Source organism: Hermetia illucens, chromosome 2 (genome assembly GCF_905115235.1).
Source record: "Hermetia illucens chromosome 2, iHerIll2.2.curated.20191125, whole genome shotgun sequence".
Taxonomy (NCBI): Eukaryota; Metazoa; Arthropoda; class Insecta; order Diptera; family Stratiomyidae; genus Hermetia; species Hermetia illucens.
Window position 1 is genome coordinate 82,882,719 of NC_051850.1, and position 22,869 is coordinate 82,905,587.

Sequence of the window (22,869 nt, forward strand, 5' to 3'; positions counted from 1 at the left end):
CTTTACATTGCATTTCTGGATCTGGACGAGGCGTTTGACCGTATGCCGCACGAATTCATCTGGTACGTTTTACAACAACACTTCGTGCCAGAAGAACTCGTGCGCTGGGTTGAATTGCTCTATCACGATCCGAAAAGTAAAGTTCGAAGTATGGCGGGCGTATCAAAACCGCTTCGTGTCTCTGTTGGAGTTCATCAAAGAAGCGCCCTACACACTGCTTTATGTTGCTTTTCCTAGCATCTAATAGCAAAAATGATCTCGAGCAACTTGTCCAAAAATGGAATGATCGTCTCATGCAACACGGTTTCAGATTGAATCTAAACAAAACTGAATTTTTGACGACCGATTCTCATGAAACAGGCACAATCACTGTCTGTGGCAAGATGATCATTGATCATCCGTTCTGTCGCCCTCTATGGTTCTTAGTGTTGGCCGACTATAAAAGACAATGAACGGCGTCTTGCGGTAATGGAGACGAAGATGTTGCGTGGGACTAGTGGCGTGACACGGTTTGATCACATCCGAAATGAGGATATCGGCGATCGTTATGGGGTGGCACCGATCTTGGGAAAATTGGTGGCTTAATGCGCTGGATGGGGATTTAAAAGCCTCGCAATTGCACCCATATCAGGCATTAAATAGAGCCAAATGGCGAAACTGATCACGACGAGCCGACCCGCTTGTAAACGGGACAAAGGTTGAAGAAAAAAAAGAAGAAGTAACATCCAAACCTTTCATATCTGAAGCGTTTGGCTACTGGTTCTCCTGCTTGTTATGATTTCACTTGGGAACGTTCTAATAGTACTGCTGACACCTACCGCACGGTTATATTGGATACGATACTCCCTGAAATCTCTCTTCCTTTTTCGCCTTCGCGTATCACATGGAACTACTGTATAGTATATCATCATCAACGGCGCAACAACCGGTATCCGGTCTAGGCCTGCCTTAATAAGGAACTCCAGACATACCGGTTTTGCGCCGAAGTCCACCAATTCGATATCCCTAAAAGCTGTCTGGCGTCCTGGCCCACGCCATCGCTCCATCTTAGGCAGGGTCTGCCTCGTCTTCTTTTTCTACCATAGATATTGCCCTTATAGACTTTCCGGGTGGGATCATCTTCATCCATACGGATTAAGTGACCCGCCCACCGTAACCTATTGAGCCGGATTTTATCCACAAGCGGACGGTCATGGTATCGCTCATAGATTTCGTCATTGTGTAGGCTACGGAATCGTCCATCCTCATGTAGGGGGCCCAAAATTCTTCGGAGGATTCTTCTCTCGAACGCGGCCAAGAGTTCGCAATTTTTCTTGCTAAGAACCCCAGTTTCCGAGGAATACATGAGGACTGGCAAGATCATAGTCTTGTACAGTAAGAGCTTTGACCCTATGGTGAGACGTTTCGAGCGGAACAGTCTTTGTAAGCTGAAATAGGCTCTGTTGGCTGACAACAACCGTGCGCGGATTTCATCATCGTAGTTGTTATCGGTTGTGATTTTCGACCCTAGATAGGAGAAATTGTCAACGGTCTCAAAGTTGTATTCTCCTATCCTTATTCTTGTTCGTGTTTGTGTTTGACCAGTGCGGTTTGATGTTGTTGGTTGATTCGTCTTCGGTGCTGACGTTGCCACCATATATTTTGTCTTGCCTTCATTGGTGTGCAGCCCAAGATCTCGCGCCGCCTGCTCGATCTGGATGAAGGCAGTTATATGTATAGTATATAGTCGCGAGATTGCATCAGTTGCTACTTGCTTGCTTATGTTACTGTTTCTCATTTTCTTGCGAAGAGTGTCACTTTCTTCAGAACGATTTGAATCGTCGTCATGAGTTTTTCCACGGTTATTTCCAAAAACATGATATGTCTTACAATATTCTCCGGTGGCAACTGCACTCAGTCCACAATCTGTACCTCCGGTATGTGCACGGCATTCGAGAATAACATGCTTTACATTTTCCTCAATAATTTGGGTAATATGGTAAACCATCGCCTCTGAAACGGCGTAGAAATTGCCCCAGATCATAGTTAATTGTGATAGTTGATCCTGAGTCCATATGTTTTGCTATACATAAAAATCGTCGACGCTCATCCGTTGATATAGTGTCATACATGGTTCTTCGAACTAACTGAAAAATAGCGCACCTTGATTGCGTACAGTATTTCCGAGCTAATTCATGGTTATTTGAATTCTGAATTCTGATTTGCTTGAAAATCTTGATCTTTACGGAGATTTCTTTTCTTCGTTTAGTGATGAGTTCAACGTTTTGTAATAAGAATCGAATTTCCCCTAGCGCCCTACTTGCGAAGTCGTTGTACTACGATAATTACACCAATGTCATTTTCAAAACCAATGAGGTTCATGCCCCGTCATTACACCACTGTACATTACTATCCACAGGAAAGAGCTGAGGGCAGAAGCTATTTTATTAAAACGTGGATTATTTTGCTCCACCTTGCAAAATTAAAAGCATTTGTCACGTCAAGAGCTATCATCACACACAATTTATATACTAATTGCCGGCTCTGCAAATTTCCTCTCATGTTCTTCTGTTTAAATTCAGAGGCCTTTTTCGAATAGTTTGCGATGATGCCTAAAAGTAATCATCATGTAGTGTGTAGCCTTCCTTTGAGCTAAAATACTCCCCATGCAAAGGATATGTCAATATATTGGTTTTAATGTAGAGAGTCAAATACAAAGTATCGATTGCCACATTCTTAAAAAAAACCTTAATTTTGACAATGATTGTAAAGAAGGCGAGTGAAGGGGCGGCTCTGACTATGATATATGAAATCTATTATGCACTACTAGTACTAATCCCTACCCCTGGGTTTTCGGAATTTGCTGAAAGCTACAGTGACATTGTCTTTAATAATAGTTTGAATAAAGTGAGGTATCGAAGAAACTAAATTTCCTAAAAAAAACTTTGGTTGTTTCTTCACACCGCGTATTATCTATACGCTTTTCTAACTAGGTGTGGACTTCTTGCGAGAGGGTAAGCACGAGGAAAAACAAATATCAGTGACTGAGCCCGGGATTCAAACCGGTCAGGAAGAGATTAAAGGTATGACATCGTCAGTGTTGATATGGAATTCTGTTAATATTCGCCTACACTTAACTCTCAATGAAAATTCCGATCCAATTGACAACATGTGTCTCATCGTGTCATCTAATAAAATCTCAAAACTCTCAGTAGAACTTTATTTGATGCGAAATTGAATATTCAATTCAGAAATCTCGACTGTATTGTGCGCCAAAATTTCATTCTTCCGCCCATAAATCCTCTTTCGTTCCTAAGAATGGTCATATCTTTTGTATTTTTGGATCCAATATGAGCGTATCTGAAGTTGAGTTGTTTGGCCGGCTTCCATTGTCTTATATGTGAGCCCGCTGGGGTTGGGTTTCTAAAAGTAACAAAATGGTGAGCATTTGTGTTTAGATTTACTGTATTAACTTTTTGATTGTTTAGAAAGAATTAGGTCGGATTAACACTAATCTATAATGAAATTTTCGTATATTTTAGCATTTTACTCACCCAACCGATGCAAAATGGGTCCACATACGTGGCAATGCCCACTTGATTCGTAAATCGTTGTCGATAGGAGCAACATGCGTAGCGTTCATTGGGAACAAATAGGGCAATTCGTCGCCATGAACAACGCCTAAGGGGAAGTTATTAATGCCAATTGCATGATTATCACCACATTTACGCGTGCAATCTGCTAATGTAAATTGAACAGAATTATTTTTCTTACCATAATATTCTGGTCCACTGACATAGCCCACACTCGCGGTTATGGGACCTTTGTGATCAAATAAATAGATGAAGGTGTGTCCGAGGGTGGTATTCTTCTGACCAAATCGATTTCGGAGATATTGATCCATTCCCGAATAGAAAAGTCTATCGCTGAATAGCTACGTATGCATAAATAAATAAAAAGTCACGCATAGAACCATGAGTATGGTATTGGCAGGAACGATTATGATGAACGCGAATGTGAACAACGAACTTACGTTAGTCAGGTTATGGTGGTTTTCCTTGGTCCATGTGTGACTTCGATTGAAATAATATCTTTCTACTATGGTTGTAATATTCTTGCGAATCGATTTTGGTCGGTCGTCATAGTATAAAAACTTCGGAAGGACTTTCCTGAACTTGGTTTTGAAAAGTTGTGCAAAATTATGAAGTATTGCTGTTAGGAATAAAGAAATAAAATACTATCACTAAATACGAATAGAATCTTATTGGATTTTTTCTACGTCCTGATTTCAAAACGCCTTCTTCAGCCGTTACTCCAATCATAATGGGTACAGTTAAACCATGTGGCGCTACAATGTCTCTTGGGCTATTGATAAGGTAGGCTTCTTCGTGTTCAGGCTCCACTACCGGACCAAATGCCACAATAGGATCCCTACCAAAGGACTAGTGTCCCAATTTTCATTAAGGCTCATTCTGTTTGCTGCTTATTTGACCCTGGTAACTTACGTAAAATGCTGGAAGGGTTGAAACTATTTCTGCTGCAGATTTTGTTCGCAGGCAGTCCAAAACTTTTGGCCAATCAAATGTGCTATTGCATTTCAAAAGGTTGCTCAATTTCTTTGCGCGATAAATTGCCGTTTTATTTTGAACAAGGGACCAGCAATCAAAATTCGTTCCAGATTGTATTATAGCCTTCTGAAAGAAACCTGAAAATGCAGGTGAAACATTAAAATGACTCTCTGCCATTTTAAATAAATCTCAGAGATATTATTTGAGTTCGTGATTGACCGACTTCTAGGAAACCAGAAGTTTAATATCTTACCTTCCGCCTTTTTGGAAATAAGATGATATGTCACACTAGCCGCACCTGCACTTTGCCCGAATATTGTTACCTTATCAGGACTCCCTCCAAAAGCCCCTATATTTTCTCCGACCCACTTTAAAACTTGAACCTGATCCTTCAGTCCATTGTTACCAGGGCAGTCTAAAGTGCCTGTACTGAGGAAACCAAGGGGTCCTAATCTGTAGTTGCTGGTTACTAGAATCACTTCATAGTCGAGAAGTCTCTGTGGCCCATATAGGTCCGAGTTACTTGATCCAAAGTGAAAGGCTCCTCCATGGAAGAAAACCATTACCGGTAAACTTCCATTAGAGGTATAATTCTGTACAAAAATATTCCAAATTATCATTTAAGGTTAGGGAAATAATGTAATGAAATTTTTACTTCTGGCGTATAAACGTTTAGATATAAGCAATCCTCATTACCAAAGGCAATGTTATTTGGTTGAAAAGGATCGCTCTGCGGGCATGGAGGAGCATCTTCGTTTGCAAGTTTTTCGCCAACCCAGCCAGGTGCTGGTTCCGGTGGCTGAAATTGCAGTGTGAAAACTTGCCAATTAGAATCCTATGTCTTTAGATATGGTATATGTATTCTCATTACACTATTATATACACTACATTGAGGGAATAATCACCATGAATCTCAGCTTCCCAAGAGGAGGTTTTGCATACGGAATTCCCCGAAACGCTTTCAATGTTTTTTTAATGACACTCTGCATGATTGTTCCTACTAAGATTCCGCCATTTGGAAGCGTCACTTTCGGTGGTTCTGCTGGTGGCACTGGAGTTTCCCCGTCTAAAGTGGGTTCCTGCGTTGGTGCTGGTATGAACATCTCTTCGAAAATCCCTTGGGTGGTAGTTCCAAGTTTCGTGTCTGAATCGGTTTGTAGGTTAGATGAAGATTCCTTCATATTTACTCCTCCAGACGACTGACTATTATTTACATTCTCGTGATTTCCAGGGCTTTCTTTTGGTAATTCTATTAAAATATCTTTTTCCGGCTGCGATTCCAATGGTTGCAATTCCAAAGTTTGTGTGTTTATAATTTCCACGAGTGGTTTTGCCTCTGTTCCATTTTGGATTGCCGTGGAGTTGCAGTCGTCTTTCCCGCAAATTATTTGCTCCAAATTATGTACCGCTAAACTCCCAGAAACGAGGACGAAGGTAAGCACTATATGTTTCCACATTTCGAACTTATTTTTCCCCGAACACAACCGAACTTCTTAAATATTTTCTAGCTTTTTCTTACTGTTGGTTATTTTGTATACTAACAATTGGAAAAATGTTTGCCCCTACGATACGTCTTGTATTTATAATTTCATTGTTTCTAGAATAAGATTCTAATTTAGGCTATCGCATTATACGACAATGAAACGCAAATCCCTTTAATTACGGTTGTAAAATTTGTCTGCGTGCGTTTTGGGTTCGTCCAATATGGAACAGCAAAAACAAACACGAAATGTTTGAATTTATATCTGATATTTTCAAGTGAGTTTGTTTGCAAAGCTTGAATGAATTTTCCCAGATTTTATTTTCGGTGGGTTATTTTTAACAATCAATGATTCCAGGCTAGATCCCAAGTTGGCTCATAAAGTAGGGCTCCAAATCTTGCCGAAATCATCATTAATTTGTAAATAGACGGCCATAAATACTACAACCCAAATGATTGAATTAACTGCTTATCACATGGATTGAAAGCGAAATTCGCGGAATAACGTCATGAACTTTAATTAATGTCCAACAACTTTATGTGATCACTTCCCAAGAGCTCTGCCGTGAACCCGCAGCTCCCCCATTCGGATCGTCTTTGTCTTTTCTATACGTTCGCCGGCGGCATCTGTGAAGTTTATTTGATTCTGACTTTAAGATTTTGCATACATATTATACATAAATAATTTCTGATTTGTAGAATGCTAATATGAGTTTCTGTATTTCCAGGTAATCAGCCGGCTGTGAAGAAATCGCCAAGTTTTTATGACATGTTTATTTAAATTGACAGGTAATCTTTTAAATTTTTGTTTAAACTCTAATTGGTTTTTTCCGTCAAAATTCTGGAAACAAAGGATGCTTTTACGCTAAGTGCAGTGAACCATAAGCCAGTTTGCTTAATCTACGAATATTCTACGTTAATCACGTCACCGTGTGTGTGTTTCTAATGCGTCCTACTTGTCAGCGACACAGCTTGTATTGATTTATGGGGATCATGGGGTAAAAAACCATCAGAAGTGGTCATAGTCAACATAGAGGGCAGAGCTATCTCAGAAACCTTATCGTGGAGGTCCGCCTACAAATAGTAGAGCTTCAGCTACTGAAGTTTCCCGTCAATACGCGTTTGCACGCTACTGTGGTAGCCAGGCTCCGGAATTCAGGGAGTGGTTCTTTTAAACACCTCAGTCCATCTGGTACCATTTACCAAAGCTTCTGTCTGTTTTTTGACCGATGTGTGAGACCGCACCGGAATATTAAAATCTAACAGGTCTGCTTATCCTTCTTTAGCCTTTCTCCCATTCAGAAGCAAGATCGGCCCGTCTTGAGCGTCTGCACCATTTTGCTCGACCAAAGGCCTAATCTAGATGCAGCGGCGCGCGTTTCAAATCACTATCCAATGTATCAGGCATCATTGTTTCAGCCGCCGTTTTGGTCATTTCCCATGGACTTCGATGTTCTGACAAATCTTGATACGTGACTTTTCGTTAACCCGTTAGATCTCCTATGTGACAGAGTCTATAACAAGAGCAAAGAGGAGTGGCGAGAGGGCGTTTACTTGATGAATATCGCTAGAGACACGATGAAGTTTTGATCTTCTCACCACACTTAAATCACATGGGAGAGCAGTTTAGTCCAGCACATGAATTCTATTGGCAGTAGGTGTTGCCGCAGAGCATACTAGATGAGTTGGTGTAGAACACGGTCAAAATCCTTCTCTAGATCCAGAAATGCAATGTAAAGAGGTCGATGTTTCTCACGGTGTTTCTCGCTGAGTAATCGTCTAAAGGTGTGATTCACGGTTATTTGAATGATGTCGCGGGTACGGTTGTCAAGAAGGCGTTCGAAAATCCTTATGGTATAGAAGAGAAGCCAGATCAGACGGTAATTTGAACTACTGGCTTACGCTGACGATATCGGCATCATGGGAAGAACCGAACAAACTGCCTTCATCCAGATCAAGCAGGCGGCGCGAGATCTTGGGCTGCACATCAATGAAGGCACGACAAAATATATGGTGGCAACGTCAGCACCGAAAATCAACCAACCAACAACATCAAACCGCACTGGTGAAACGGGAAGAATAAGGATAGGAGACTACAACTTTGAGACCGTTGACAATGTCTCCTATCTAGGGTCGAAAATCACAACCGATAACAGCTACGATGATGAAATTGTGCACGGTCAGCCAACAGAGCCTATTTCAGCTTACAGAAACTGTTCTGCTCGAAAGGTCTCACCATAGGGTCAAAGCTCTTACTGTACCAGACTATGATCTTGCCAGTCCTCATATATTCCTCGGAAACTTGGGTTCTCCTATCTAGGGTCGAAAATCACAACCGATAACAGCTTCGATGATGAGATCCGCGCACGGTTGTTGTCAGTCAACAGAGCCTATTTCAGCTTACAAAACTGTTCGCGCGGAACAACCGCAGATAAAACAGCAAAGGCGGATCTAGCGCTGTTAATGTGTCGGGCAACGTCAAACTCGGTGCCACCATCAGCAGAATAACCGCTATCAAGGTAAATTAATCGATACCCTCGATGTTCTGCTTAAGAACATTGGTTTTGCTTTTGTTTATATTTAGTTCGACTGTGTATATCTCCTTCTTCAAATTCAGAATTATTTGGCCAGGCTCCATTATGCTGTGAGTGGGCAAACAGAGGTCGTCAGCGTAGTTGAGGTGTTTGTAGCTACTAAGAAGTCCAAACACTTTTTAGAATATATTCGGAAATACAATGCGACGGATATTGCATGAGAGGTATCTACCTCAACTAAGGAGTGCGGCGCCCGACTCCACACTAGAGCGATCGGAAATTTCAGCACCAAGCTAAAACTGAAAGGGAGGGGATTGACATTTATTTTCCAAACGAAGAAAGTTTTCCCGAATCATCTATGGAACTGCAACGAAGGGGGGGGGGGGGGGGTTGAATCCCTAAAACTATTCTCGCAAGCAGGCCTGATTTTAATCGTGGAGTCGATATATTCCTCTAGGAAGTGGTGGAAAGCTATTTATCAATTTTCAGTAGAAAAATATTCAAGTGTGACGGGTAAATTCAAATAATATCAAGTAGCTTGAGTGAAGTAGTGCCTACCGATTGTGAAAATGCAATTTCGAGAAGTAAGGTATTCAAAGTTGTCCTTATTGAGAACGTTTTGAGGTGGACAATTCAAAAATTGACTTCTTGCTCTCGATTTTCTAGGTAACGGAATACAATTTTCCTCCATATTGTTTAAACCGTTTAGGCTTGTGCTTGGAGTTTAGAAACTTGTCTAATGCGGATTTTATTCTTTTCCAAGGAATAATCTTTTCTAGACAAGTAAAGGGTATGGGTTAAGGGTAACGATGTAGGGTAAACATGGAAAAATAAAAATTCTCTACTGAGAACCAATGAGTATCTCAATATATTTTATATCTCAGGCGCAAATTCTAAATATTGAATACCAATAGTATTTATTGAAACATCTACTAATTTGTCTACAATGGAGGAACGATACCAGCAGCATTTGAAATTCGCTGAATGGATCATTTGTCTAGTAGAAGTATCCCCGCCAGGTGCCTTATGTCAGCTGATTCGATTCGTAAATTTTTTTCTGCAAATAGTGTCTAATTAGATTTAGATAAAAATAACTACACATTTCGCATTGAAACCACATGTGGTTTCTTGCTTGCCTTTTGCTCCTTTGATCTAGAAATATTTTAAATAATCAGTGAATATGGCCACTCAAGTTCGATTCAAAATTATGAATAAGCTTAGTATGCGAAATAGCGGAAATGTACTATCAATAGCTCGGTGAATTCCTTGGCCACTTCCAAGTCACTCAGCGGGCGAATTGTGAACGACTCAAAATGAAAATCTGAAAAAAAATTAAAAATAGCAAACATTTCAGAACGTGACATACGAGATGTTTCTAGGTTCGCGTGTACAAGCTGTAGGAAAATACAAAATTTCTTAATTGTTAATCGTTTCAGGAATTCGTTAGAAAGCAAAAATTTGAAGAGCTCTTAGAGTGTCGTTAATAGTTCTTGCTTGAATCAAACAGATTCATATAGATGCTTCCCGAGGCCTTCATGATCAAATACATTATTAATTGCTTTGATGGGAAACATTTCAATATTCCCGGGTTTTTGGAGTGTTGAGACATGTACCCGAACAAAATATATTTCTAGAATTGGAAGGAATTTATGGAGTTGCATCAATATTTTGTTAAGACATCCTCTGACGCAATTAAGTTAATGCGAAAAGTTTCGTTTTGTTACAGTTTGGAATTTTTAAGATACTCCGCGTACAGGAAATGGAATCATTACTCCATCAGAATTAATTTTCGACACTATTTGAAATCGCTGAGCGTGAACAAATTTTGAGTAATCGGCTCTACTCCTCATGAATCAACCCCGATTATAAATCTTATTATCGAACAGGTCATGTACTTTGAATAGCGAGACCCATCTAAGCTTATCACCAGTGTGAGTAATAAAATCTTTTTAGCATTTGATTCAATCTGATGAAATCAAGTGGGAATATCACTAATTCACTGACACTATGCGAAACTAGTTGTATTTCTCTGTTAACAGCAAAAATGTTCACTTCTTTAAGTCCTTTGCTGAGCAGAAGAGTATTTTTTGTGCGTGCAGCATTAGTATCCGCAAGAGCTTTTCATCCGTAACGTACACACGTTCAGTTTTCAGCAAATTTCTCGGGAGTTTTGCCCTCCCTTCTGAATTCAATTTGACGTACGCACGCATGACTCAGCCAGTGCTACTACTTTATATTCTTTCACATATTCTGGCCAAGAAATAAATTGTATTCAATTTTGATTCAAACACGCTTTTTGTTCTAAATTTACGGTCAATAAAATTCAACGTGGTCATTAAATTCTAATGATACTGAAGTCTGGTACTCTAAACATAAAACTGTTTGAAAATACCAAAAATTAGTCCGTAGAAAGTCATTCAGACCCCTCAGAATTACTCAACCTTGATTATTTTTCTTGGATGATGAGCGCTACGTGTTCCCACACTCGAAGAACGTGTATATAAACAAATGTAACAGGTTTTGGTGGTCAGAAGGTTCATCCAAAAAATGATCGATTGGTCCACCTGAGTGAGTTATAAAAATAAAAATTGTAGCTTCGTCATCGTCGTGGTATTCTGAAATGAAGGGAATTGAAATAGAAGATTTTAACACTACTACCGACCATAATTAAGATTAAATTGGAATTAAACGGTGGAAAGTTCATATCGAAATGGTCACTTCCTTCGTTACCTGCAGAATTTGAGTCCTAACAAAAGGTGGAAAAACGTTTAAGTGCTGAGATAATTGAGTGCAATGTCCTTTATAAATTCGTATTTAGACTTAGTAAAGAAAGAGTGAAAAGCAACTAGTAAGTAGTATTCGTATAACGTTGCAGTACAGTAAAATGCTTCTAAGTCGAATTCTAATTTGTCAGGAAAAATTGTTCGAGTTATAGAGATTTCAACTTAAGGGGCTATTCTAGTGTTAACAAATTTTTCCTCCAATTTCATTCTTTTCTCAAATTTTGATAGATAATACGTGTTGATATCTACTTCCCTTTCAATTTTGTAACCCTATTTCGAAGCATGCGTCGAACTGTTGAAGTCATAATAAAGTCTTTTTTCAAAACAGGTTTTTCTGGTGCGCGGATAGGACAGAAGAAAATCTAATGAACCCATTTAATCCAATTTTTTACACACTTATGGCATAATTAACTACTTTACGCGCTTAAAATTACACAAATACATCCAATTTCGCAAATTTGGGAGCTCTTTTCCAATGAAAAATACAGGAAAAATTGATAAGGCTATATTCAAAAAATTGCCAAACTGGCAAAATTAAAAATGTATAGCCAAATTTAGGGGATCGCAGTAAATTCACCCCAGAACTAAGGGAATATTTCTGCACATACAGATGCAGGCAAGGAGATCAATATTCAGGATAGCCGGTAGCATGAGTGAGACGGGGAGCTGCCTAAATCGAAGGAAGATTGATATCCTTTCTAGGCGGTATCCCGAATTATTGATACCGAGAGACAACATGACAACGAGGTTTCACTTCGATAAGAAGTTTGAAACACGTTGGAGTAACAAGGCAAACTGGGAGAGCGTGGCTGCGACATACGGCTTAAACCAGCAACTGATTACTTGGTACACTGACGGATCCCTCACAGCAGAGGGAGCGGGTGCCGGTGTCATTGGTCCAAGGAAAATGTACTTTGAGCCAATGGGCAGGTACACTAGCATATTCCAGCCGGAAATTTACGCCATAGACAAATGTGCCTCCTTTAATCTGCAAAGGAACTACAGGGGGCAGAACATAGCTATTCTCACCGATAGCCAAGCAGCGATCAAGGCACTTAGGTCCAACCAGGTGAACTCTAAACTGGTATGGGAATGCCTTGAGAGACTGAATACACTCGGCTCGTCCAACAAGGTCTGGATACTTTGGGTTCCAGGCCATGCTGGGCTGGAAGGCAATGAGGCAGCGGATGAACTAGTCAAGAAGGGAGCAGGGACGCCTTTACACGGGCCAGAACCCTTCTGTGGAATCGGAAACGGTTTCATGGCTATGAATCTAAGAAACGGTTGAGGGAACTATATTGGGCGGGCCTACCAGGGATGGAGCAGTCCAGGGTGCTTATTGGGGGATACGAACCCATGCGCACAAAGGATTGCTTAAACCTCACCAAAAAGAACCTCCGAATCATAGTGGGAATTCTCACTGGTCATTGTCGGCTGAACTACCACCTAGGGAAGCTAGGGATATCTACGGACACTGCCTGCAGGTTCTGTGAGGAGGAGGACGAAACCTCTATGCACGTCCTGGGACAGTGTGCGGCACTTGTGCAAAGTAGGTCGATACATCTGGGAGAACACTTAATACCAGATGCAAAGCTGAAACTTCTGGAAGTGGGGAACATACTAAAGTTCCTTACGGTTACTGGCCTGCTTGAGATACTGTGATCGACGGGTGCGCTATGGCCGGTGGAAGGGGCACAATAGTTCTTCAGGGACGCGGTGCGACTTTTCCCTTAACAGAATAATAATAATAAGGGAATATTTTTAGTGAATTGATTACAATTGGCTTTGAAAGGAATAGGAATAGGATATTCCAGTTTTGCAGCGCGGTTCATCAATTCCTGATATTCCTGAAAGCTGTCTGACGTCCTGATCTACGCCATTGCTTCATCTGAAGCAGCGTCTGCAATGTCTTCTTTTTGTACCATAGATATTGGCCTTACAGACTTTCCTGGCTGGATCATCCATACGGATTAAATGAGTCGGATTTTATCCACAACTAGAAGAATATGATATCGCTCCTAAATTTTGCCAATCTATAGGCCGGAATCGTCCATTCCTCATCAATATCCTGAAAATTATTTAACAAGTCGGAAAACCGCAAGCTGAATGCTTCAGGTTTGAAAGGTTTCGGGTATTGCTTCTTCTTCTTTTTCTTCAGCCTTTGTCCCGTTCACAAGGGGGTCGGCTCGTCGTGATCGGCTTCGCCATTTGGCTCTATCGAATGCCTGATCTGGGTGCAATCTCGAGGCTTTCAAATCCCCATCCAGCGTATCAAGCCATCGTTGTTTAGGTCTGCCTTTTGGTCGTTTATCATCGACCTCGATGTTCAGACCAATCTTGGCCAGTGAATTCTCGTTTGCACGAATTGCGTGACCATACCATCGAAGACGCCTCTCTCGCAACTTTTCCACGATCGGTGCAACCCCATAACGATCGCGGATATCCTCGGGTATTGCTTATAAAAGTATATTTAAATGGGCGTTGATCCCATTTGTATCTTTATGTATTTAACTTGCAATATCATTCAGCTTAGTATGATACTGACATTCAAATTCTTAGAATTCAAGAAATTTGCAAAAAAATGACAATTTTGACCTGTTACAACTCTGTTAGTAATAGCACAATTTTCAACAACCATGCTCTATAGTATAGCCTATATTATCGCAAAATTAATGATTCTAGGATAAATTTAAGGGGGTTCCCAGGCAATTTCTTAAAAAAGATACTTATAATAAATACGGTAACACACAGGAATCGGTATGAAGATTATTTTGAGCCCTAGACACCATGTGCACGGACCATCCTATTTCTTCTGAGATGTTTATATCCCTCTTTTGCATATATGGGGAATCCCTTCCCCCTTAACTGGAACTATGTTACTCACTGCATGTGATGGGATTCGCAGATCCCATCTTCTTACCAAATTTCGAGACAGACAGACGAATGAGGGAAACGAAGACGCATTTGCCAGACTGAAAATTGTTCGGAGATCCAATGAACTAGCCAGAAATACGATGATTCGTTGCTTTTGGACTCATCACTTCCTCCTTAGATGTTGAGTTTTTAAAATTAATCTTGCGTCGTAATAAATTTTGAAAAAAGTATATAATCCTTTTTAAAAATACGCTCTTGCTACTTGAAAAGATTTCACGATTGATTTCTATATGATATTTTCCTCTTTCCTTGTTTTCATATTTCCATTTCAGCACGTTGTTGGTGACGATTGTATTGTTGAGTAGTTCAACATTCGAGCTCATCATATGCTCGAATGTATCCTCCGAAAGAAACCAAAGATATAAACATGTATGCGGAGCCTGATCTTTGGGATACTTTCTCTTAAATTGCAACAAATTCCACAAGTTCCTTCTAACACTCGGACGAACTCAGTGCTCAAACATTGACCTGAATATGACAAACTTCGCTGCCCTGTACAGTACCTAGGCCTCAAAATACCCTCCATATCGATATTGGCTCAAATAAAGTTAATAATAGTGTATTATTTTGAAAGCTATATTTTTTTGAAAACTGTAAAAACATAAACATGTTACTGCATGGTGGAAATCGGAGTATTACTAATAAAGTTATAATAGTTCGATGTTGTCGCTTTTGTGCAAATTGGTCGCAATCTAAAACCTTGCATGTCAGCATTACACTAAAGTGGATAGTTTAACATACTAATTGCATAAACATTGTGAGCTAGGTACACATGGGAAGAAGTATGTCCATTTAAATATATAAGAAATATGAAACACCCTTCATACTTGGAGCGTACAGCTTCCGACTTGTTTTTGGGTGGGGAAGGTGAATGCGCTTAGACACCGAGTGTTGGACTCCCGCAACGGGCAACCGTCACCGCCATACCATCTAATCGCAAGGAACCATTTGATACTTTACTTGGAGCTAGCCTTCTAGCTAACCCGCCGGGAGCCTTCAAGTCAAGAAATTCCTTTCGCCAGCGGGACGAAGAAATCTTTCGCCGATCAAGCTCCATTGTCTTCGTAGGAACGCACAGAGCTTAGAATGAGGATGCAAGCAATTTTAATCGCATTGCACGCGTTCATTTACTCTTCTAATTAATATCAAGTACATTGACTTCCGTTTTATCGGAATCATGTTGTGGCCGCTGTGCTTATTGTTCCACTCAATATAATTATAGTTCTAAAGTTTGGTTATCAGGTAAAAAGTTCACCAAACGTGTTGTTTTTCCTCCTCGAAAAATTCCTGTTGGATATACTAAATTTCCGGTTTGGCTATTTGAAATTTTCAAATCATGCCCAGTGCAATATCTTAGACCTGTACGAATAACGAATGGAATGAAAAATTATGTTACATTGGTTACACCTATACCTCACCGTGAGTGAGAATCGAACTTTCAGCTCTTAATTTAGTGCTGCACGAGTTCAGACAAGCTGAACTTATAACCCTGGCCAAAGTAGCCGAAATCTTGTTTCTCGTCAGCTTAGCTTCTAAAGATGTTTCAATTCATCTCAATTGCAACTTTCATCGTGCCTTCCACTTATGTAACTAAATATCAAATTTATAATGACTGCTCGCCTGAAGTGTTTAAAGTTGACACATGTGCCATTAATTTAAAATTCTTAAAGATTGCTATTGCCAAACTTGCTCTGATGAGTTGAATGCTACAAAAGAATCCTAAATGAAACTTCATAATGCTAATCGGCATGACTCAGTGCCGCAACATCACAGAAGCATTAATGGCATTCTAAAGCAAGTTGAAGGAGAATTTGGACGGGAGTTTACAACAATGTATGAGATCGCGCATAAGAACAACTTTGTGGTTGATCGCGGCAAATCAACATGTAGGAAAGGTCAATGGTAAATCTCGAGGTAACAGCAAACGTACTACTGCGTTATTGCTCCTCGACGAGGCGATGAAAAATTGAGACACTTTTCTACACTGCGCGGCAAAACGAGAGTGTTTTGATGTTAAGTGTTGAAGAGAAATCTCAACTAATTATGGGGTCAAGAAATGCGATCCGCGAAATGTAGATAGGATTGCTAAGCCGAGAATATTATGTGGTTTTTAAATACTCTTGAAGTTGATTAGCCAACGAGTACACTTTGCACATACAAGCAGAAAATATTGAATAACAACGGGAAAATATTGCTCTCTAGCATAAAAACATGATAAATACAATAAGCAACCAATTATCAATACGTATACAAATACATATATAAAAGTTTAATTATAATATACAAATCCAAATAAATGTTACACTGCTACTGATGCGGCAATCTTTCGGGTTACACATGGAAAGATAAAGAATCAAATGTAGTTAATTTCTCACGAAAGCTACAGTGCGCGAAATTTGCTTAGCCGCACACAGTTTTTTTGTCAGTAAGAAGTATTGAAAATTAAGTATGCAACTTTTTTATTTAATAAGAAAGTACACTAATATTTAAGAAGTTCATGTTCCAATCTGAAGAAAAACAGAAACAATAGCAATTTTTGAAAATATGAAGCGAAATTCGCTTAGCCGCTCTACAATTAATTATCAAAATATGGAAATGTGATCCATTGCTTTCAGAATTTTCGGTTCCTAATAAGTTGTGTGGCCACCAGCTTCGTGAATTGTTTGAAAAATTCTGTTTGGCAGTAAATTAATTAACTTTCGAAATGTGTTTATGTTACATTGTTGTAAAATTGCTGCTTTCAAGTCCGTCACTGCTGAATATTGCCGACCGTTTGCGTACAAAATTCTCTTGCTAAAATGCCCCAAATATTTTCGATTGGATTGAGATCTGAACTTCTGGCGGGCCAGTTAAAAAATATTTTTTTTTTATTTTTTTGCAACTACTGTACTGTCATCATCTTATTGAAATACGAATTCTATGCTATTATCGATCTTTTTAATATCTAATAACAACATCGTCCAAGATCTCAATAAACCTTTCCGTCTTCATGTTCTCTGTTATAAAGCACAATTGCGGTTGTCCTTAGCAAAAATATACTCCCCACATCATGATCGAGGCACCTCCGAAGTTGCGGTTTAGTCTTGAGGGGGCATTTCCACGATGGTCCTTCCAACAGGAACCATGCCTGTCGGGTTCTTCTAGATTTCCGTCCAAACCATATGATTTTCTACAAAATCTAATCTGACAGCTTTGTGAGAGGATGCAGGTTGGGATTTTTCCATTTGATGTTTCTTTCCGTACTTGAAATCTATTGCACTCGATATTTTCTAGTTGGAAATTGCAATGTTGACACAATTTGTGATGCATTTAGCCTGCTTTTAGTGGCTTGCTCATGTTTCCTGCAAATTTCAAGTAGAAAGTTGTCTCTAAATTTTGTAATACTTTCTCCAATGACCACTCCAATGACCAATTTCACAATTTGAAGGCCCAGTTTCTTTACGTTGTGTTTTTTTCCAATTTTTCTAGGAGGTTTCCGCTTGCCATTTGAATATTCCGCTTTGTCTCGATTGCAATTATCAGTCTGAAATAATCCTGAGAAATTAATTTTTCCAACATAGTTCCAAAGCACTGAGAATTGAAGACAACTCACTGACACGGCGGTTAAAGAGGCACTGAAAAGTGACATCGAATGCATATTTTGAAATTGAAATATAATATGTTATATTCTTCATTTTGTTGTTCACCATATGAAATATGCTCCAGAACAGAATGTTAAGTGACCTACACACTACTTATCACGAAATATTTATCACGTGTGACGTCATGATTCAGCGATAAACTGTGCAGTTCATTCAGGTTTTTATGCAGACCGATGGACTGCGCTAGTATGTCGTCGTTTTGAAGGATAAACTGCGCAATTCACTCAGGTAATCGCGCAGTTATCTCACAGACAGTCTATTCAAGGTAATTTCACGGGTTATGTTGTATTGCTGTGTTTTTATAGCGCGAACGAATACATACGATGCGCTGTTGGCCTCCATTTGTTATATAGTGACTTTCCTGAACTATGGAGTTTGGAATCTCCTTCTTATTTATATATAAGTCAATCGAACTGAGACAGCAAATGAAGAATAAGTCTGGAAACCGCTTCAGGTATTAAAGGTTTTGTTTGTTTCTTCTGTGAGTACATTTGAGCGTAGAACTATCCCAATTCTACGTAGCCCGTTATGTGTGTGCATTACGCATATTAGACTACCCACTTTAGTGGGATATTAATATTTAGTTCCAGTTATTTTACACGGTAAAGTCAATTTGAGCTACTGTAACCTTGTTAGTAATAGTATGATTTTGATCAAACTTCATACTATAATATTACTGCAAACTTTTTTATAACTCTAGGATAAACTTGAGAGGGGTTTTTACTCAATTTCCCCAAAAATCATGATATACTATTATTAACTTAATTTGAGTAGATATCAATATGGATAGAGAGATGGATAGAGGCAGCTTCATGACTTTTTTCAGATTTTTCGGTTGGGTAGTTTCTAAGAAGTGGGTCTGTTAAAGAAATCATCATTTTCGACCCTTCCCACTCCCCGCCTTTCCAAGAAATGTCAATAGCAGGACCGGTATCGAAAAGTACTAATCAAGACCTTTCATTTGATACTCAACATGACTATATTCGGTGAAAAAATTTTAAAAATTAGTTTGCAAAGAAATCCTTAAAATACTGAAGTAACCCATAAATTTTCATTTCAGATAACTGTATTTTTTATGAAGTTTTTTTATCCTGATAATTGCGCAGTTAAATTGTAGATGTGTATGCCGTTTTACACAATAAGATTAATGCCGGCGATTTACCATTACTTTTTTAGAAAATACTGTGTGCGGCTAAACAAATTTGGCGCACTGTAATAGCCTCATCTTTTATTGGCATATGGAATTGAAATGAAACAGAATATTTGATAATAATTTTGGAATGATCGATTTTAAACAAACTGTTGCTTTGTTTTCCTTTTCAACAGTTTCTTCGTAAACTCCTGTAAACTCATCCGAGGATAGCCTGTTATTAGAGAGTGCATTTCCGCAAACCAAAGAGGGGGTATCTTGTTAGGATATTCATTCATGAATTATTTGAACGCTTTTAAATAACGATGTTTCGTCGTTGGAATATGTAGTCCAATGAATCTAAATTAACATGCTGGAAACATTTAGGATCTAACTGGAATACAGAGCTATAAATGATGCTGTTTTTATTTTTTCATGAAATAAAAGTATGTATATATGCATCCTCTAAATATGAGGTCGAGTTTCGGAGTATTAAAAGTTGCTAAATATTTCTCTAGATCCATGTTGAGATTTTATTAAAAAAAAAAACTGCACGTGAATTAGTTTAAGAAATTCTGTGGCAAGGTATTCTCAATTCCTGGCTTTTTTCTGAAATATTTATATCATCATGTAGTTGGAAACGTAGTTCAATAGTTGTATAGCAGTAATGCCCCTAACTGATTTTGAGGTGGGTGCCGAGACGTTCTTCGTTTCTCAAGGGGAAACTGCCACTTTTGAATCGTTGAAACCACCCTTGGCACTTTGTTTTATCGTGCGCGTCCATCAACAAACGGTGACGTCCAGCAGCACTTTTCTTGAAATAAAAGAAGGTTCTTGAAGATCCCCGCAAAACACATTTCCTGATGGTGGATTCGATATTTTCAAAGCGATGAAAATCTAAAAGGATGTCAAAACAATAAGAAGACTACTGTAGCCATCTATGTAAAAATAGCTATGATCAGTTATGTTTTGGGGGCGATTTCATATTTATGCACCTGGTAAATGTAAGTGAACTTATATGCTCTTAATCGGTCGATTGGTCTTCAACATATTACAATATAAATTTAGATTCGCTTTAAATTTACTGATTTAATTAAGAAAAAATAGTTCCATTGACGTTGTTGAGTTTTAATTCTGTGCCATGAGTTTTGTGCTGTTATTTCTGGATGATCAATTAGAATGAGAAGGAAAGTTGTTTATCAAACGTATGAATATGGTGGCCTCTAGCACGTGTTGACCTACAAACTTTGTGAACAGCTTTAAGGGGAAGCAAAAGGCAAATGGCGTGTAAGATGAGTATATATACGAAATACATGTCTCCGAATACACCCCGTTCTGATATCTGCACAAAGTTAATAATAACATATTACTATATTTTAGAAATTTATCCGAAAGCCGCTCTTAAGTTTAGCTTACAGCTGCTTATGGAGCATAATTCTGGAAATTTGAAGAGAATTCAACTACTAGTAACACAGTTACGGAACGTCAAAATTCTGAGTCTTTTATAACTGTATTATCATATAAAGTGGATTTTATGAATAGTGGGCCGAATGGGAACATCCTAGTGTTTGTTTATTTACGATGGGCACAATATGTATTTTTTTTAATATGTACATAAATGTATCTTGGAGTTTGGATATATGAAGGAAAATTTAATATTCTTAGCTATGTATTAATTGTATTACACCGTGCATAGAAAGTTTTTTGCAAAAAATGAATACAAAACCTTCATAACCGAGGCGCCTAGCTTATTCTCTTGGAGGTAACAGCTAAGGCTTATAATAAAATAACGATATATCTGTATATTTTGTTGGAGATTACACATCCATACAAATAATCTTCTTTTCCTACCTACTTATGAAATGACATTCCTTTTGGCATTGCCGTTAAAATTTCAATTACCTTTCAACCTAAAAATTAAGTGAGGTAAACCCTACCCCCTAGAAACTTTTGCACCTACCCATAATCTAAACAGTATGCACTGCGTAATAGTAAAACATTCTAAATTTGATTTTACACGTACAGTATTACTATGCATGAAACGAATGCCATTATTTTATTATAATGTTTCCAGTTCATTCTTTGATGGAGTATAAGGCATCCACACAGTCAGGTCTTGCTTCAGTTTCACTATTATCATACTTAATGCTGTGCAAGTGATAAAACTCGCAGTATCAAGGCAAACACAAGACGAACACAGACACCCATGACAACTGGGATTCGAACCCAGAGCAACGAGATTGGGAGGTTGATACTCTACCCCTTCAACTATCGCACCATCATAATTTTATTGATATGTAATGTTTTCTGTGAAAATGTATGATTGGCTTAGTAGCTAGGACGCTAGGCTGTCACAACGGAATATTGCTATCCAAATCTCACTGTTGGCAGGGATTGGATATCGGATACCATTCGATTCAGCTGTAAATGAGTACCTGAGTCAAATCAGGGCAATAATCCCGGGAGTGCATAATGTTGGGTTCCGTTTGCATTTCTTTCGGTCGTAAATTCAAATGGAGCCGAAAGATTTTGATCCTTCGGGACTTAACAAGTGATGGCATGATTTACGATCGAAGACGCTTGTCTTGCAATTTCTCCATGAGGGTTGGGACGACGCACCCTAGCTGCCCAGTACGCTGCTGTGACTGCTTTGAGCCGTTCGATCGTCAGGCACTTTGTTGTGAGATACTAGGAAAAGGGAGTGGTGTGCATGAAATTGTTTCAAGGACGTTGCCTTTCAGGGGAAGAATAGAAAAACATTGGACGAATTTGATTTGTTTTAACAGGTCTACGTCCAATAATATTGTCAGATACGATGTTTGAGAGTCCTGTTTCCCATGCTGAACACCTCTTTCGTGTAGTGCAGAAAGTTATATCAGTAGATAAATTGGTTTTTCTTTCTTCAGTCATCGTTATATAATCTGTCCATCTACATTATTGAAAATGATTAAAATCAACGAATACCTGAAAAAAACAAACAATTTGAACCTAGATAATTATTTTAGTTGCTTTCTCCACCATTATAATGAACGCCTTTATTTGCATTTTGATCATTTTAGAATTAGGATTGTAGCAGCAAATAGATAAGAATAGAAAAATCAAAAACTGAACATTGCAACTTTCATATAATCAATTCGTCTTTATTTTCAAAATTGAATTTGCATAATTGTTGACTTCTTAACATCGCTTGGTGTAGATCTTTTTACCTGGTCGGACGGGCTCAAAATAATGAGCAAACTGGTTTCAAATTTTACCTTTTCGTCTCTCCTCCAATCGATCTTGCAATGTTCTTTAGGAATGTACGGCAAGTTTGAATGAATTTGAAGCTGATCTCTTAATACATTCATGTATGATTCTCACTCCCTGATCGTTGTGCCGAACAAAAAAGTATCTTCTTTCCTTTCTTTATTAGAACTAGTTAAAACATAGAACAAAGCAATCTTTCTTTTAAATGGAGCGTGAATAACAAAGAACTGAGGCAAGAATGAAACTGTTATATCTATCCAGCGATCTACGGGGCAGGCGGATATTTCTCAGTAGCGTTTAGGCTTTTGCTTAAAAGTTGATGATCTGTGGTACCGAATTACGTAATTTATGGTTTGGGTTCCTTAGTCGGGGCCAGATGAAATGATTACTCCATACTTCAGAATACGGAATCAAATGTGAGGTAATTAAGATAATATCAATTGTGAAATTGTCAACCTTTGCATAAGAAGTTCAGAAAAAATAATCTTGTTGTGCAGAACAGAAATACATTGTTAAATAGGATTGCAAACCAATTAATAGCCTGAACTTACGCAATAGGTGGAAGCAAATATTAA

At 38.8% G+C, this 22,869-nt stretch overlaps 2 protein-coding genes across 3 annotated transcripts in view; one reads left to right on the forward strand and one right to left on the reverse strand.

Moving 5' to 3' along the window:
• LOC119647444 (division abnormally delayed protein) overlaps positions 1 to 22,869 on the forward strand; it is a 276,981-nt gene that overhangs the window by 28,661 nt on the left and 225,451 nt on the right. The window lies entirely within an intron of this gene.
• On the reverse strand, positions 3,191 to 6,080 carry LOC119647443 (venom carboxylesterase-6-like). 2 transcript variants are annotated; one of them, XM_038048366.1, is made up of 10 exons: positions 5,752 to 6,080; positions 5,453 to 5,691; positions 5,203 to 5,346; positions 4,801 to 5,140; positions 4,485 to 4,684; positions 4,259 to 4,421; positions 4,013 to 4,191; positions 3,754 to 3,913; positions 3,534 to 3,660; positions 3,191 to 3,402 (listed from the first exon to the last, which is right to left on the reverse strand). In XM_038048366.1, the coding sequence occupies exons 1-10, from the start codon at positions 6,002 to 6,004 to the stop codon at positions 3,222 to 3,224; spliced, it is 1,986 nt and encodes a 661-aa protein (XP_037904294.1). In that variant the 5' UTR covers positions 6,005 to 6,080; the 3' UTR covers positions 3,191 to 3,221. The 2 variants fall into 2 exon arrangements, with proteins under 2 accessions (XP_037904294.1, XP_037904293.1); XM_038048365.1 differs by having other exon boundaries at positions 5,453 to 6,080.

Excerpts from the sequence above, each read along its gene's own strand:
- LOC119647443 (XM_038048365.1), bottom strand. The coding sequence starts at position 6,004 with ATGTGGAAACATATAGTGCTTACCTTCGTCCTCGTTTCTGGGAGTTTA. Across the intron at positions 4,685-4,800 it reads TATTTCCAAAAAGGCGGAAG|GTTTCTTTCAGAAGGCTATA; the intron begins GTAAGATATTAA and ends CTGCATTTTCAG. Across the intron at positions 3,661-3,753 it reads CAGTGGACCAGAATATTATG|GCGTTGTTCATGGCGACGAA; the intron begins GTAAGAAAAATA and ends ACTTCCCCTTAG.